Here is an 18,796-nt window from a genome sequence, read left to right as displayed (position 1 = left end):
AAAAGGTTGGAAAATTCATTAAGAAATACATATGAAGACTAGTTACAAAATTACAGAACTGACACGGGAAAAGGATGCGACCTAACTACAGCTACGTCTTTTTAGTCCTCACTTTTTGGTAAAACATATGGCTGTTGGAAACCAATTATTACGACATAACAGTAGAAAAAGCTTAAAGTCCCTTTACCACTTGCGAGAGGTGAGATACATTGTGTTTTGTGATTGATATTCCCGTGACCGAATGTGGCAAAAGAGGAGAAATCAGACAAGAGCTGAGGACGGAGATAAAAATGGGGGATTTTGAGAACAAGTAGAGGCGAGGTAAAGAGATTTAGTGGGGGAGAAGGTAATTCCTGCGCAGATTAAATTTCGTGAAGAGGCTGAGCCAGACTGTGGAGGAGGCTATCACACATAAGAGGGAACAGAGAAGAGGTCGAAACAGGAGATAAGGTGGAGGAAGGTGGAGGAGGACATCTTTGAAATAAAAACAACAGAAAAAGCCAAGTTTAATATTTTATAGAAGTTGTAGATATGCATGTGACATTCCTGTTGATCGACTAGCGATGAATAATTTACGTTTTCTAAAAGACAGATAGAGAAATAGAAGCAAACCAAAGATATTGAGTGACCTTTTTTCTGTCTTGTTTTCTTGTTTCATCCATTTTCCATCAGCGCTGACAACCAAAATGGACAAAATAGGTTTAGAGCTGCATAGTAGAAGAAGCATTAACAGGAAATCATATGCATGATTTGTGTGTAATAGCTAGGTAACCTGCGAGGAGTTCATTATTCATGGACTACTTCCATTTAATCCTGAATGCCTCCTTGTGCTGTTGGCATAAACATTATTTATTTAACAGGTTTGGAGCTGATGTCGGATTCAAAATTAATTGGGTCTATTATTGTCAAAACATTGTTTTTTTGCAGCAGCAGTTTACAATTAAACATTCCTATTGGTATGTAAGTATCACAAATTTTGATCATGAACCACTGAAAATAAATCTGATCATGCATTTATTCAATTACTATTAGGAACCAATAAACTGAATTGTAAAAGTGATTAGCTCTGGTGTCTTTTTACTTGATCTAGCTAAAGTTTTCTACGTTAGCTGCTTTATCATAGAAACTGAATTTGGTTAGCTAACGTTAGCTAACGTTTCTGAACAACCAGATTAGCTAAAACGAGGTAACATGGCCGCCAACTCGGCACAGAAAAGGTACTAAAAAAAATTAAAATCACAATAAATCTCCTCATATTGACAACTGCAGTTATTTGAAAGGGTAGTTTGTCAGTTTTGTGAGCTGCTAATATACAGGAGCAGCTCTACAAGGTTTAAATTAAGGGTTCGGTGACAGTTGACGTCACTAGCACGACTATCAGCTGTATAGTTTTTATATTTGCGTATCGTTCACTGATGATACTGTGCTGATTCATTTTTATATTTGTTTACAGTATCTCATCTCCTGACTTGTACCCTGACCTCTAGCATAGAGTTTGTTGTACAATACCTGCTGTAGAGTAGCCAGGTTCTCATCCATATGTAATTCAAATTTTAACCAAATCAGCAAAAGAAAATGCAAATCGATGTGCATCTACTACTACGATTACTACTACTATGTTATGTAAAGGGGATGGTCCATCAAGATAAACAGCTGTTGACGACAATTCTGCAGTCAGTGACATCACATCAGTGAGAGGAGGGCACGACGGTTGAAAACAATGTAGGAAACATGATGAAAATATGCCCTTTCCTTGTGTTTCATGTATTAATTTAGGGGAACGATATGGTCTCCTTTAGGTCTCCAGTTATTCAGGAAATCTGTTTGCGTCGTCATGTTTTTGTTTTTAACCACCTCAGTCGAGTGGAAACAACAAATTTAAAGTTTTTCTGAATTTACAGTGTTTCCAATCTGCTGTTCTTTAAAGTGCAAATTAAAAAAGTGCATAAAACAGGTGGCTGGAAACACCGAATGTAACAACGCTGCAACTGAAAACCCCAACTGCTGTTGTCAGATTATCCTCCTGCAGGAGAGTTGTTTGAGTTTTTCCTCAGATGCGATTGTAGCACGAAGGCACACGGGCAGGGATTAGGACCGGTCAGCTGGGAGAAGGAACGTGGACTCTCTCTGGCTGCCTCCTCATGTTGACAAGAGCCGGTGCAGCAGCTGTTACCGGCGCTCGTCATCCCGTCGGCCTCGTCTCCTCTCTTTCCTCAACCGTAAAAACAAAACCACAAACACACCTTCATCCAAATGACCACACTTTATTGATCCAACCCTCTTCTTCCGAAACAGAACACGCAAGAATGATCACGTAAAATAAATACTGTTATTTTTTTAACCATAATTTAATAGATTGAACATTAAACAATCTTTACTCAAAAAACCTGATAGAATTAGAGAACATTATCCGAGACACTTAGTATGCACTCTATAAAGAGAGATCTACTGTATCTAGAGATTTCAAACACAAAAACAGAAAAAGGAATATTGTGTTTATCTACAACAAAGACATGCTACTACAACCAACCACGGGCGGCAGCATAGAAAGAGCATTCAAAACTGTTGTTTATTGTGTCCGTGTGTGTGTGTATCTGTGTGTACGATTGCTTTCATAGGTTTGTGCAGTGTCTCTGAGTATTAAGTCATTTGCCAGCAGCGTACAAATAACAAACTAATATATCTTTATTAGATCCATATTTCAAATCTTATTTAAATATTTCCTCATATCTTCTATGTGGCATGCAGGATACAGAGAGCCTCAGAGGAACAATCCACCCCCGAGAAACTTTTAACACCGTTTTATAAAAGATAATCAATCAAGGACGTTCGAGTTATTTTGTGATTATGTGAAGCCTCTCTGTGAGGACCAGAACAACCTTTATTACAGTTGCCATGGTGACCAGGTGACTATCTCAGGTACAGGACGAACTATGAGTAAAAGTCAAAGGGTGAAAAAAAGGAAAACAGGTGAAGACAAGGCAATCGAGATATCAGTATGGAGGGCCGTAAGTGCCAAAATTAAAAATAAATGAATAAATAATTAAGTGAATAAATTGCTCAATAAATCAATGATATGCTATTAAAAGCACAAAACATTATACTAATAGTAAATATAGGCATAAGTTAATTTATAAAACGTGACATTATTTGATATTTCTGCAGAATCTATGAATTTTCCCGTTTAATTTCCCATTTTATTCATACATTTATCCATTTATTTACTCGTGTATTCATTTCTATTTATTTCTGTATTCTCTTCAATGTAATACGTAAGTAAATATGTAAATACATACATAAATAGATTAATTAATTAACAAATGAATAAACTTGTAAAACAAATTAAATAAATAGAGGGAATGAAAAAAGGTAAACAAATACAGAAGCAAATTAAAAAACAGAAATATGAATTAATGCAACATTTTATTAATGCCTATATTTATTTTCAGTATTCTTTGGTGCATTTAATGGCTTTTAAACTGCGAGACTTGACAGGGAAACTGGCATCATCTCAGTTTTGTGCAAATATAACCAAAAATACAACAACCTGGGCTCGCTAGCTGTTTGAAAACAGTGTTAAAGTGTTTTTTTAGGGTGGACTTTTCCTTTAAACCGGTCCTATATTCCAGGAGTGTGCATGCTTCAGGTCCAGCCCAGCACAGTACGTAATTCTACCAAACCAGCACGAACAAAAAGTCTCTAAAACTAGATAGAAACTGAGACTAGTTGAGTTAAAAAAAGACTTGTGCTAATTGTTCTCTGCTGTAACACCAACTGTACAGAAAATATCATCATAGACATCAAGTATAAGGCTTGATAGGATACAATATGTTGGCTATTAGGCTGTCTATGAGACACTGTGCAGTCAGTATAAACATGGCACAACAAGCAGGATGAAATGCTGTTAATGAAGATACTATTCTGAGACCTCTGTCCACGTGAGGAGGAGCACACTGATGTCCAACGGGAGTTTTGTGGCGTATCAAAGAGCACAAAAGCTGACATGTAATACTTAAGAATCAGAGCATCGTCCGCCCCCGAGCCAGCTGGAGTGGCATAACCAATCAGCTCGTAGATCGATGTGACGTGATAGCCACACGGGCGTCTCCTCAGAAAGCTGTCATGTTGCACTTGTACACAGCGGCTGCCGAAAGCGTATCGGGATGAGAAGTCAAGTTGTCCATCACTGATCGCAACCAAAACCTCTTGTTCGACTCTTTCCAGAACCAGGAGAGCAACTTAAGCGTGTATGAGCGTGAGCGTTGTACTCGTCAGACGTGGGTCTCGATGTAGGAGTGTGTGTGAGAGAGTGAGGGGGTGAGAGGGGGCGGGCCCGGGTCGGGTTCAGCGGTCGAGTCTGGCTCCTGAGAGAACAGCTCCTGATAGGCTCTTTTCCACTCCTGGAAGTCTGCCGACGACAGCTGGGGATTGGCCAACAGCCTGTCAATCAGCGCTAGCTCCCCCTCCCTGTCCTATGAGGGATGCAGAAACACAGGAGGGTCTCCGTCACTTCTTTAGATTTTTTAGAAATTTAAACGACTAAGCTTTTATAACGCAGACACACGAGAAGCAAGACACACACTTAAGGGGATACACTAAGTTTGGGGGAGGTTTCACACTTTTTATTGTTCTTGGTGGATTATTTGTTCTGGTTTTTAAGACTCTCACTCTCACAGCTACTCTAAAACCCCATGGTAAGTAAGGACACTTTTATAAAGGGCTCAGATGTAGTAGCAAATGGCATTATGAAGATATGAAGCAGTAATAGGAACAACGTTGGGTTGCCAGGTTGTAAAAAATGCCCTTGGGTAGTGTTCGAGCAAAGACTGTTTGATCTCATTCTGGAAAAGGGCCAAAGCCATTAAAATGGTAAATGGACTGCATTTATGTAGCACTTTCCTCGTCTTATTGACCACTCAGAGTGCTTTACAAGACAACACAATTGTTAACAACACACGAATATTTAGAAATAAGAAGAAAATGTGATTGACTTTATTGATTGAAGAGGACTTACTGAACCTGTGAGCCTTTATCAAAACATTTTGTTAAGAAATGTAACATCGTGTCCACTAATAAACTCTAAAAACATCCAAATTTGGGGATTTGGATTCTTTTTATTAATAATGAAAAGTTTTTTTATGGGTTGAGAAACTTCTCAGACTTCCTAAATGTACTGAACTATTTCAAATTGAAGCTAAAACAGGCTGTTTTCTGGAACATGACATGTTGACGTTTTAGTTACATACATAGTTTTCACAGGACAGCAGTTAGTGCAGACTTATAAAAGCCCATTTTCACCAATGTGATAAAATAAGAAAGAATATCCCATAAGTCACAGATAGTATCATTAAAGACTATATCTTAGACATGGATTCACAAATAGTGATATTGTAGTGATTTTTGGAGGAAATGCAGGATATCAAACTACCCCCTGCGATAAAAAAACAACTACTTTCTCATTATTTGGGGATACTAAGTCATTATTTTGAGATACTAAGTCATTATTTTGGATACTAAGTCATTCATTTGAGATACTAAGTCATTATTTTGGGATAATAAGTCATTATTTGGGGATATGAAGTCATTAATTTGAGATACTAAGTCATTAATTTGAGATACTAAGTCATTAATTTGGGATACTAAATCATTATTTGGGGATATGAAGTCATTATTTTGGGATACTAAGTCATTATTTGGGGATATGAAGTCATTATTTTGGGATATGAAGTCAATATTTTGGGATAATAACTCATTAACTTTCTCATCCTTATGACTTACAAGATATTTTTTGTCATCACATTGGCGCAAATGGGCTTCCATACAGATCGTATGGTTTGTTAGGTAGTAAGAAACACATGACTGTTAATTAATAACTTACTATAAGTGCAGACTTGATGGCTTGAGTTGTTCTTCATGGCTTATAATTGATCTATGAAGCATAAGTAAGAATTAGCAAATTATAAATTGACCATTAATAATTATAAACAGTGTCTTAACATTGAAGTTTAGATGAAATATTTCCTTTATTTTCACCAGAACTGAGTGTTAATGTGACATTGTGACAGTCAGATTTACACTATTGATATTTCAAGGCTGGATTATGTGAACAATCAATACATTTTGATCAATAAAAAGTAAGTTTTCTTACTTTAAGAAGCTAATTGGTCTTATTGGATTGACCAGAATAAAATGATTTAATACGCTGCATCAGACAAATTCTGCATCACCACTGCTATAAAGAGCAAACATGCTCATCTTCATTTGTCATCTAGACTGTAGCTAGTTTCAGTACAATTCTGATGCATAAAGATACAGAGGAAATATCAATGTCTTTGTTGTTTCCACAGCAACCACTGCAGATGAGTCGATGCTGCCCGAACACACAAATACAACCTGATTTAAGGTCCACCTGGGTCACAAGGATGACTTTGATGTCTACTGAATGCTCTCATTCTTTGACAAGAGGTACATTTCATCCAAACTCCCCCCCCAAAAAAACCTGGTGTATTCCTTTAAGAGACGCCAGACAGAGAAACAAACATGAAAGCTCCTCCACCCAACCTGTTACCAGCAGACACGGGCAGCCAAAGCCACAGACCTTCGATAACGAGCTACTGTAGCGACACGCAGAAGCACCCCGACGCCCTCGCCGACCATCCCCGCCCACGAACACGGAGGAAGCAACAAAGATACAAACTCCAGAGACAAAAAAACAAAAACAAAAACAGCCACAGCAAAAGAGCCATTCACAGGCACCCAGCCCAGAGACATAACCACTGCTCATACAGCATACAGCCACAGATGGCTGCTTAACAAAGCTCAAACCAAAACCGAGGAGACAGACTGGGACAGATGACAGCACTCAAACTAACAAGACAGAGACAGTTTCCAGCGTATATGTGTTTATGTTTATGTTTTCAAGGTGTATTAGAGTAAAAAATTGCACATGAGCGGTTCCAAGTCTCCCTCCAGAAAAATAATTAGCAGTAACGTTTTATCCATTTCACCCCGCTCACATTTAATGTGGTGAGAGGGCATTCATGTGTGGATGTGATTATTGTAACCCAATGGGCCAGGACAAAAAAATAGACTGTGAGAAAGGTCATTCTTTCAGTCCACAGCGGACGAGAAGAAATAGAGGATTTTCATCTGAAAATGGTGTTCGGCAAATGTTAGCAACACCAAGTGAGTTGCATGAGAAAATGCCAACCTTTATCCAGACTAAAGCATTTATATCTCTAAAGGTTGGAAGGATGGCTTGTGAACAAGAAGAGAGATGGTCTAAAAGAGTGGGTACAGAGGAGTGGGATCAGAGTGAGTTATGACTGAGGTATACTGCAGTTTAAAGTTACAATCCTTAATATTTTCATGAAATCAAGTCCTGTTTTTGTTATCAGTGGTAGACGTCGACCGATGTGGCTTTTTCAGAGCCAATACTGATACAGATTATTAGAAATCTAGGCGACTGTGAACAGATATTTGGGATCGATATTCATTTGCAGTAAAAATGAAAATCTTAGTGTCAAAGTACTGTTCGTAAGTACACTTTTCAGGTACTTTACTTGAGTACCACTACTCTAATCTCTCTCTCTCAACCCGACCAGTCGAGGCAGAGATATTGTGTGAGAAGATGCTGCATCAGAGCCTCCACGGATCGGTGCTGCAGTCAGGTTGATAAACAGGAGTGAAGATAAATCCACATTTAATCCAGAAAGTTAAAAACTAATCTCTGAGCTCTCCTCCCGTCGGTAAACAGCTCCATATCAGAGCAGAATCTGCTGTGACAATGTTTTTTGTTTTGTTTGGTTAGAGAGCCCCCTGGAGGCAGAAGTTAGATATTGTAAATCTAGATAAATAGGTGATCTAAAAGCGTTAAAAAAATTAGGCCTTTTTCATTTCATCTTGATTTTGTAAGTGTCAAACTCGTGAAACACGGTTGTTTTCTTTCCAAAGAACTCAGGAATTGCTTTATATTTGTTGCCAAGATTGGCGCTGACAGCAATTGTTCATCCAAAAATGTGTCTACAAAGCGACACAACTATGATTTACAGCTCAGCTTTGAATATAAAAGCAGGTAATGAAAGAAGAAGGAGCAGCCACTTCCAACTCTTCCTCCTGCTACCTTCTCCTGCGTTTATCATGGATTTTGACCGACTTCTTTATGAAAACAAAGTGAAGTAGTTTTAAACCGCACTTGGTGTCACCAAATCATCCAGGACGAAAATGTTAAGGATTATAACTTTTACAAAAAACAAATAGTGATGTGCTGAAATATCTTTTAATTCTTATTATGTGTGCATGATATCGATGTGTATATGCATTTGTGTGTTCACATTTATGCCTACATTTTTTCCTGAATGTCTGTCTTTGTGTGAACCAACCTTCAGCGTGGACGTCAGTATGCGGAGGCGGTGCAGTCGGTCGTTGAGCTGAGGGTCGGCGGCCCGTCGCAGGAAGGACTGCCTGAACTCGGACTGATCTTTGCCCTCCGACCCGCGGCCGAGAGGACACACCCCGCCCTGCTCGCAGGCACGGAACAGGTCGCCCAGGGACGCACCCTCGCTGCCGCCTTCACACAGCCGGAGAGAAACACAGTCGCACAGTTAATGATGATTTAAACCCTCGTTCGCTCTCCAGATATGAAGTAAAAGAGCTGTCAGACACTTGAGTTACCACTGGAGGACAGCAGCACACACCTCAACATGTGTACGATACAGGATAATGACTCCTATTAGTCATAGGGAGATTATTAATGATGATTAAGTCCTGTTCTCTCTTTCCTGTCAGCCTCAGGGATATTTCTCCACTCTGGCAGTTTTATTTCCTCCGACGAAATTAAAAGAGAATTGACGTGATGATTATTCTTACATTTCATTGTTGATGTCTTTGTTTCTCTCTCTCTTGTTTACTATTTCAGTTTGTCACTTTTGTGTCTGGACACCGCTGGGCTCACCTTGGCAACTGGCGCACCATTGTCTCATTAGCCTCATTAGATGGCTGTTAGACTGGAGTGTGTGTGAGACTTAAACGCTGATGATTTAAATGGAAATGTGTCTGCCTGAGAGCGTTTTTTATTTCTGGCACATGTACTGACGTCAACGTCTTCACCTCGAAAAGAAACAATCTTCTTTTTTTTTTTTTTTCCGGTCTCTGGTGGCTGTCATTCAATGTGAGCCACAGTTTTTCCTCCCTGCTCTTACCTAACATCCAACATCCGCCCACACACACACACACACACACACACATTACAATGCAACATGTATCTGCTGCTCTGTGCAGCTTCACCTCTCGCCCGTGTCCACGTGTTTTGTGCACGCATGTTCCTGGCTGAAACTCACCGTTGCGTGTTTGCTGTTCTTCTTTCGCAGGGGGCGTGAGGAGTGTGTGTAGGTTGCTGTCTCGTGGCAGCGTGAAGCTGCGGGGTTTCCCTCCCTGGGTTGCCATAGGAATCAGCCTCTGCATCGCCATGGGCAACGGGACATTCCTCTGTGCAGGAAGAGTGTAAACGGCTCCGGCCATCATGGTCCCGCCGCCGCCCGGACCGGGCTCGGCGAAGACGGCGTCCTCTGTAGCGATAAGAGAGCACAAGACGAGGGGGAACAAACATCATGTGGTGGCTTTAAAAATCAATACATTATTCAGTTTAACAGAACATAAAGATATTCAGTGTCCAACCTTAACCTCTCCAGCAACTATGATTGGTCTTCAATTGCCAATAATTATTATTATTATTTTGATATTCGACTCATATTTCCTGGTTCCGGCATCTTAAATGTAAAGATTTGTTTTTCTTTGTCATTTATAAATATAAATGAACAATCTGAGTATTTATGCAAAAAACTGGGGTTGTGTATCTGATTCACTGTGTTACCGAGCGGTCCGGTTTGAAGGTAGTGCAGTCCGGCCTCGGTCAGCGGTGTCTCGATCAGGTCCTGCCAGGAACGTCTCTGCGACGAGGAGGAGCGGCCCGGAGACCCCGTCTCACTGCTGCCCCCCGCCGGACTGGACCGGTACTACAGGTAACAACAAAAGACAAAACAGAAGTATTTTTCAGCAAAATCACTCATTCATTTATGTTTTTTGGAGAGTTTTCCCATCGACCAGAGGTGAGAAGAGAACTTAGCCATCATTGGAAAGGAAATACATCTACTGGCTTGACAGATATGAGTCGTAAATCTCTAGAAGAAATTAAAAAAAGGCATCCAAATAGAGGTCTAGTTCTTTGTTTACACTGAGAAAGTATCAAACATCCGCTCAGGCCTGTGAGAACTGACCAATCAGAGCAGACTGGGCTTTTCGAGAGGGGGGTCTTAAAGAGACAGGCAAAATTAACATAATACACAACCTTTAGTGAAATCAGGCCTCTGGTATGTTAGATATCTTGCTTTGAACTGACACTTACCTCCACAGGATCACATCTGTACTGCACGTCGCTGCTGCTGCTGCCCCCTGGCTTCCTCCCGCTGTGCGTGGTGCCTCCCCCTAGAGGACCGGGGTGGTACTGAGGCTCCGCAGCCACCATGGGGGGATCGCCGCAGAGGAAGTCCTCCTGGGAAGAGCGAGAGCGAGACGTCTCCGTGGAAGACAGACGAGTGGTCCGGCCTTCCATGTAGGCACTCATCTGACAGAGAGAGGAAAGAGTGAAAAACCCTGGCAGAAGTGGAACCGATCGACTGGTCTCATTCAAAACGTAATGACACACTTCAAAACAGGATTCGATCCAGAGAGGCAGCCAGATGTCTTCCAAGGGTGCAGGGTGATTGTTGAATAAAGATGTGAGAGAGAGGAAGAAGGAGAGTGTTTGGGAGCGAGGAGAAATGAGTGTTTGTCGAAACACAGGAGACTCTTCATTACGAGGATTATTATCTTAACAAGTTAGCAGCCTGAGAAAAGGTGTTGTAAAAGCTGTTGTTGTTCTCGCTTTTTCATTTTATCGCGGGCTAAAAAAACACACACGCCCAAAGACAAAGACATTTAATGTGGAGCAAAGCAGCATGAGGGACAATTATAGCATCAATTATACCAATTTTAGCCCGACTGCTCCCTGTAGGCTAAATTGGCGATAACTTTAACTGTTGCGATGGACTGCGGAGGAGCACCCAGCGTGATTTTTTTGCCTTCATGAGTGTGTGATACAGTCATGTGTGTGTGTGACTCACTGATGGAGGCCGTGGGTAGGTATCGTATGGAGGTGGGGGACTGTCCTGTTTGGGGCTGGAGGTGGTGTCATCCTCATGCTCACTCTCACTCCAGTAATCTGCAGGAAACCCACACAAACACAGTCAGAAACACTGAATCCATCTATGAATACAAGAGGAGTATCAGCGTGTTTGGTAGTTGAGAATATTAATCTTCCAGCGAACCCCTCACCCTGCTCCTGGCGTATCCTCTCTCGCTCGGCGTAGCCCACGGCGGCCATGTTGAGACGACTCAGCCATCTAGCAGAAAGGGAGGACCGTATTTGTGGATTCATGACATTAAACAAAAAAGAAGGAATAAAGAGAGAGAAATGAAGACACACAGCAAGACAAATGAACCACGCACACCCTCCAGATATCACGACCGACCCAAAGGAAATACATAATGAAAAACAGCACGACATCACCGCTGAGCACATTAAGAGAAAATGTCTCGAATTCACAGATTTGATTTCACTCCTACGACATCGTCAGTCACCACGGACTGATACAAAAATTAATGAAAATTAATGCAGAGGAAGCAGAGATACCATTTATTATTATTATTATTCGCATTTGTCCTCCCTGTCAAAACCCAGTGCCTACATTACCCACAATGCACCTCACCCCACAACAGTTCCATTGGAGATTTAGGGTAGCAGAGATGAGGCATCAGCTCAGGGAGGTCTTGTTAGGTTACTTAACGCCAGATGTTTTTCATTTTGAACTTGTAATCCTCACCTAATGCTAAGCTAACACAGCTTCCAGTGGCTGTGTCTGTTACCAGCATACAAGCAGGCAGTTTCACATTATCAGTACAAAAATACTCCTCGCTGCCCACGGATCACAATCCGCTCTCTCACCCTTTCGTTGTAAATCAGCGCACAAACAACCTGGACCGTTTGGATCGCGCCGTTCTGTGTCACATCTCGTGTGTGTGTGATCTCGTGATGTGTGACCCCCTGCCGCTGATCAGCCATGTAGTGCGAAAACCAGGACAGCAAGACTCCCGAATACAAGACAGGAAGTTGAGACGCCTGAGCGGTACAGCGATCTGACAACTCTGAAAGTCGTGTAGTGTGACCGAGGCACAAGCTTTGTGTTTCACAAAATTTGGGAAAACTAGTTTATTTGCTTTCTTGCAAAGAGTCAGATGATACCACTGATATCTGTCTCGCTTAGCTTAGCTTAGCATTAAGGCTAGAAAACATGTGCTAGCCTGCTCTGTCTGAAGGTAATATCTTGTTTATCACCTCTGCTGAGGAGGTTATATTTCCACCCGTGTCTGTTTGTTGGATTGTCAGCAGGATTACACAAAAACTATTTAACGGATTTCCATGAAACTTTGATGGATGATCAGTCCAGAATAGACCCATTAACTTTCTGTGTGGGTCCAGATCCAAGAATTTGTTCCCATTTTCTTTAACAATGCTTAATAGGGCTTTTTTCCCCCAACATTTTCATTAATTTTGGGAATCTTGATGAAAAAAATCAAGCGTATTTAGGCTGGTATCTATGAGTGGCTACAGTTTGATGCGGATCCAGATAAAAATCCAGATGTAGCGGATTTAAAAATGTTTTATTTGATCCTGGATTAGGCTTGATTGAATTAAAGAGGACTGTTGCGCCTCGGCAGATGCCTGCTGTTCTAGTTTAATCTGTAAAAAATTGGTTGAGCCTGGCCAGCTGTCAGTCGTCATGCTAAGCTAAGCTAACTGGCTGCGTCTTCGCATTCAACTCTTGGCAAGAAAGTGAACTTTTCCCAGAAATCTCAAACATGCTCATAAAGTAACTCACAAATAAGTTTTTAAGAAAGGTCTTAAGGACTTATTTCTTCCTTTTGCCACTGCAATTCAACCAATTACAGGATATTTTGTTAATATTTTTATTATTTATACTCAAACAAGTGTAATCAACTGTATTAAGAGATGATTATATAAAGAACAACAAAGCTTGGAGAGCCTCTGCACAGAAATATCTCACAAATGATGTTCTTCCTTCGCATCACTTGGCAGATAAAAGCATCTTTCTTTGTTTTATCAAATAAAAACACATTTGTTTTGTGCCTGGGGACAGTAAACAGGAAGCTGCACTCTCGCCACCCAACAGGGAGTCTGCCCTCACTGCATAACCTTCATCAGTGTTGAGCACACGCTGCTTTACCTGTTCATGTCATCCACTCCATCTGCCGCGAAGTAGAAACTCTTGACCTTGGGGTGACATGCTTTGAAAGCACTACAGAGACACGAGGGGAAACAGAGGGGGTTATTTTTGCAGCCAAACATTTATTTGCAAGAGCATGTACGCTGCACATGCATGAGTTTACACGCTTAAATGTGCGATAGGCTGTTTTCGTCGTGCACTTACTACTTCTTGCGACATTCACTGGCCCGGTCGATCTTAAACTCTGGAAGACTGACGAATCCCTCCGCCTTCTCATCCTGAACAGGAACAGAAATGATATCATGAGCTAATGAAATCTGCTGGAATGGAAAATGTTGGTTTATGTCAGTCTGGTGTATTTCCCATAAATGTGGCTACTGTGACTCCGTGGACCTCCAAATATACAGAATCATTTCAAACCATTAAGTCAAATTTCATCATTTGTTTCCGACCTCTACTTTCCGGCTTCTTAAACACTATGAAATATGTTACACACGTTGGGAAACTGCCACTTGAAATACTGGAAAAGGAGAGGACGAGTATAGAAAGAGACTCGCCTCCTCGTTGATGTACCAGTACAGGCAGTTGTCCTTCAGAACAAACCAGTACTTCTTCCACTTCTGAGAAAAGTAACCCTTCGCATCTCTCTTTCTCCACAGCCAGCCCTCGCAGTCTCCTCTGCCCAACGCCTTGCAGGAAACACGCCTCCGACTCAGGGAGGCCAAACTTCGTCCTGGAACGACACGAAAGAAACATGAAGGCGGTGTTGACAAACAGAGAATATAAATCAGAAAAACTGAAGGAAAGTTGGGTCGAATACAAGAAGAGCTGTCAGTCAAACGGCAGAGCGTCGTACTAATGCTGCTTGTAAGCGCTCACTCTTTCATCGTAGTGTGAAGTAAGAGCATTCACAAAGTGCCACATCCTGATGTAGCAATAATTCCTGGCAGGAGTTCAGCCTCCGGATTTGACAGAACGCTGCTGCACTGCAGTGAAGGTAAGAGGTGTTTAATAAGAATTGCCTTTTTTTCCCCTCCTTCTGGCATAAAAAGCCCCGTAACATTTTTCACAGCGGGCTCCTCATTAGAGATTACCAGGCAAACTTTAGCTCCCAGTCGAGGGGGGACGCCAAGAAACTTATTTTTGTGCTGTATCAAAAGTCTTACAACTTTAAACAGGAAGGATACAATTCAATATTCCATTTATTTCTGTTCAAAGTGCAGTGTCAGCGTGTCTTTACACAAAACAACTTTCTTCCACTGTGCTATAAACAAGAAAACTACAGTTCAAACATGAAGCGTGGAAAAGGTTTGAAGGTTCAGAGATAATCAAACCTTTAAACTCTCCAATAGAAATGGCCCGCCTGTGTGTACCTTGGTATTTTTGCTTCATGGATTATCTTTACATATCCCAAAAATCGGTAAAACCTGAGCTTATAATGTTATATAAGTTAATGAACAATTATAATTGAGAAAAGTATTCAAATTAAGTCGTAAACAGCCCGTCCTCATTCGAAAAATCTGATTGTGAACGCAGCTTATTACGACCCATCTTGACGTTTCTTTTTAGGCGGTGACCTCTAGTGGCCGTAGCAATTATTACATCCGCAAAGGAGGAAGTCCGGTTGAGAGATATATAGAGCAACAAAATCAGCACAAGGAAGAAGCGGAGGTGAACGGTTGGGTTCAACAAACACAGGACTTTCACGCAGGCCTGGGCGATAAAACGATAGCAATATGTATCGGCGATAGACGTGTCGTCGATAGAAAAAAGGAAATAGCTTGATACATTTAGTTACTAGTTACTTTGCTGATTCAGATTCAGTGTTTACAGGCTGTTAATTCTGACGTGTTACCAATCAGATGTTGTTGCACATTTTTACCATAGTTAATTTTATCGTCAGTCTGACAGAAGAGTCACAGATACCGATGCTGAAATATCGGCCGCATAGTAGATAGCATATATATAACTCCATTTATTACGTGTTCATGCTGAATTAAACAAGAATAAGAGTCTAAAACCACGCTAGCTGCTTTGTGCTTGATGCTAACAACACCATGCTAACACGTACAGACTTGTTCATATCCCTAAATCTGTACAACCGAAGCTAAAAAGCTGTTAAAGTCAATAAATTATTATAACTGTTTGAATGTGTCAGTCTCTGCTCTCGTAACGTAACTTAATGTGGCGTAACGTAGGACAGGATGAGACAGAAGACAAGAGCCTCAGCTTTTCTCTTGCTATGATGGATTTTATTTTACTTTGACTTTAACGAGTTATATACTCAGACAGAGAGGACACTGAACGTCCTGATAATGTACAGAAGTTCACATCTTTTACTTTTAATTTAATTTCTGTGCAGCAGCTCCACTGAACGGCCTGATACCATCACCAATTTGAGTTCTGGCTTCAGGACGGACCAGTAACTAATATTTCATTACGTGTTTGATGAGGGCGCAGAGCTTTTAAAAAGTCATTAAATGATTTTACTACAGAAATAATTCTTGAGTCTGCTTCTTTACCTGTTATTGATTATGGAGATGAAGGCAGATTAAAATAAAAAATCATTATCATCGCATTCATTTTCAGACTTTGGTTTAATCGCTGTAAACAAACAAAGCCTGAGAGAAAGTGCAGACGGAGCTTAAGCTTTCAGAGCCTTCTCGCGGTGGCAGATGGTGAAAGGAGCGACAGAATCACTTCCAACATGTTGATCCTCGTTAGTGTGGTGAGAGGAAGAGAAAGCTTCGGTCAGAGAGGAGAAGAAACCGATACCAGAGAGCTGGAGAGAGGACGACGAGGGAGAGAAATCATCCGAACTACAGGAAACAAAAGGATTTTTAAGGATATATCACCTGGCTTTTTTACTTTGTGTTACACTCTTATTGCCATTAAAAGTAGTTTTCAGCTCTACTATCCTGCCCTATATAAAGAAGTGCTGAATCACTGCATTTTCATATGTAAATGTTGATGTGGACTAAGTGCAGAGTGTATAGCTAACAGACTGGAAACTGCCTCGCCTGCAGTCCAGTCTGAAAATCTGCAAAATCATCATGATGTGTTAAAATGCAAATACAGTCGTCTCTCTGCAACAAGAAGGGAGGAAAAATGTTTTTTTTTCCAGACTCTAAACCGACTCTGTTGTGGGGACTCAACTTCAAGCAGCTGTTAATTTGGCAACTCCAGTCGGATAAATCCCCAACTTACAGGAAAGATGAGTTATATATTTATGTCTGAGCAGATGAAACGAACAAGAAGATGTGGGTTTGCTTCGGCATCTTTTCACCAGCACAGTATAAATATTAATAAATGACCAATACAGCACAAATCATTAATCATTGAAGCCTTTAATTAAGCAAATGTGTCAAATATTTGCAGGTTGCACCTTCTCAATGTGAAGATTAATGACTTTAATGTGTTTTATATCAATGTAAATTGATTTTTTTGTACGTTTTTGATTGATTTTTATAGCCATTCATCACTTGTGTGGGCTGTTTTAGAGAAAGGCTAATCAATTAATCAGAAATCAATTAAAAAAATAGCTGGAAATTATTAGTTTCAGGCCGAATCCTGAGAACACATGACAAAGACAATCATCACTTACTTAAGTAATGAGTTTAAGTAAATATCCAACTTATTTTCAGCCATTGTTTTTGAGCAAACTGTCAGATCAGCAGGTTGAGACTGCGTGTTGACATTTGTAAGCGTGAAACAACTGGATATTTTTGAGGAAAACTCGGGTCAGTTACAACCTCGTTACATTTTCAGCCCCGTTTAAGGTGTTTTAAGACAAATCACGATCTTCTCCTGAACCTAACCAAGTGGATTTTGTGCCAAAACACCTAACCAGAGCATCAGCACAGCGTTCTCACAACATAAATAGAAAACACAGCATAAAGAAATGCTAAGTTTCAACATATTCTGTGCTTCGGTTCTCGGTTTGGGTTGATAGTTTCCCAGAACTGAAGTGTTATCAAGCTCTAAATTCATAGGAAAGTTCCTGGAAAGGAAACTGCAGACGCTGTGTTCAGTGATGCCTTTCTAATTATTTGCTCCCTAATTAGCTGCTACCATTAGAGAGTCTTCTAGTAAGTGCACAGCAGCTGCTAATACAAAAATATTAGTTTCTTGCTACTTCATGTTGATGAGCTTCACTGTTCAGAGTTTCACACTGATGTTGATGCTAATTCTGATTTCGCTGCTGTGGCTCGACTTTTTCGATGATGTATTTTAAATTCAGATTGTCTTGCTGGTCATACTTTATTCAGGGTGATGGCAAAGGAGAGTATTGTTTTGTCTTGAATCATTTCTAGGAGGGAAATACATCCACAGGTGAGCATACAATTGATTATTACGTTTTAATTGATTAAATGGCCGTGTGTTTGTGTTGTTATTTCATTAATTTCCTGATCTTTCTGTACTGGTCTTGTTTAAATTTGTTTTTTTGTTTGTGACTGACTGTGAATAAGCACCCCAGGAAGACTATCAACCGCTCTGTGAAACCTAATTCAGTTCCATTAAAGATTAATTTGGGTGGAAATTGATGGAAATCGCTCTGCAAATGACAAACTGTTTGTAAACACAATCTAACTAATTAAAGTCTCGGTATTTTGTCTCTATTCAAACGAAAAATTGGTTCCCAAAATACATATTTTTTGCCTAAATTTCAAGGAAATTATTAGCCAATTACAGACCCGCGAATTAAAGTGTTACTGAGATAATTGGTTCAATGGAAGCAGCAGCTGTTCTCACATTTTTTGTTCACCGTCCATTAGCTCGACGTCCCTCAGAGAGAGAGTGAACGAATGAACGACCGCGGCGGGGCGAGTGTCGGACTGTGACGGCAGCTCCTGCCTGAAAAACCGAACAGGTGGCGTCTCTGCTTACCTCGATTCTTCTTCCTGGTCTTTGACTGCAGAGAGGAGGACTGTTGGTATGTCTGAGAGCATGTTGGAAAAGGAAGAGAGAGGAGAGGGAGCGTGAGCAGGCTGTCAGGATGAATCAGTGGCCTTTGTTTGCTGCAAAGAATCCTGGGATATGAAAGATGACAGATCACAGGGAGCAGAGCAGAGGAGGCAGTAGGCGCACAGATTCGGAGGGAAGCTCGCTCATTATCTCTTTCTCACACACCGGGTGGAAAAGTCAACCTCATGGAGGACTTCAGCAGCGCTCACACCTCTAAACATAGAACAGAGGGACAGGATGGGAGGGGAGGTGAGCGGCTGCACAATAGGATGTCCAGGTGACGAGGAAATGAGGGAAAATAGAGCGCAGGGGCCTCGTGGGATTACACTGAAATATCAGTAAGCAAAACATGAAGGACAAACATCTAGAGAGGCTTCAAGGTCTGATACTGAGTCTGTTCGTTAGCTGTGAACCACAAAGCCTGTGTTTGTTAACTGGCACCTTGGAAAGTCATGCCCAATTCATTATTAGCACTTCCTGTTGGCAGCGTA

The 18,796-nt window shown here is 40.9% G+C and overlaps 1 protein-coding gene across 1 annotated transcript in view; it reads right to left on the bottom strand.

The window, feature by feature from the left end:
• Window positions 1-4,271: 4,271 nt before the first annotated feature.
• cnksr2a (connector enhancer of kinase suppressor of Ras 2a) overlaps window positions 4,272-18,796 on the bottom strand; it is a 51,089-nt gene continuing 36,564 nt past the window's right edge. The window contains exons 14-24 of the mRNA XM_073488524.1: window positions 18,228-18,279; window positions 13,898-14,073; window positions 13,545-13,618; window positions 13,341-13,412; window positions 11,371-11,438; window positions 11,160-11,257; window positions 10,403-10,621; window positions 9,872-10,013; window positions 9,339-9,566; window positions 8,382-8,569; window positions 4,272-4,472 (exon numbers count right to left, since the gene is read on the bottom strand). Coding sequence (XP_073344625.1) covers window positions 4,272-4,472; window positions 8,382-8,569; window positions 9,339-9,566; window positions 9,872-10,013; window positions 10,403-10,621; window positions 11,160-11,257; window positions 11,371-11,438; window positions 13,341-13,412; window positions 13,545-13,618; window positions 13,898-14,073; window positions 18,228-18,279 — 1,518 coding nt within the window. The remainder of the gene's footprint in view (window positions 4,473-8,381; window positions 8,570-9,338; window positions 9,567-9,871; window positions 10,014-10,402; window positions 10,622-11,159; window positions 11,258-11,370; window positions 11,439-13,340; window positions 13,413-13,544; window positions 13,619-13,897; window positions 14,074-18,227; window positions 18,280-18,796) is intronic.

This window comes from Pagrus major, chromosome 19 (genome assembly GCF_040436345.1).
Source record: "Pagrus major chromosome 19, Pma_NU_1.0".
Lineage (NCBI taxonomy): Eukaryota > Metazoa > Chordata > Actinopteri > Spariformes > Sparidae > Pagrus > Pagrus major.
This window is presented reverse-complemented; position numbering and strand designations above follow the sequence as displayed.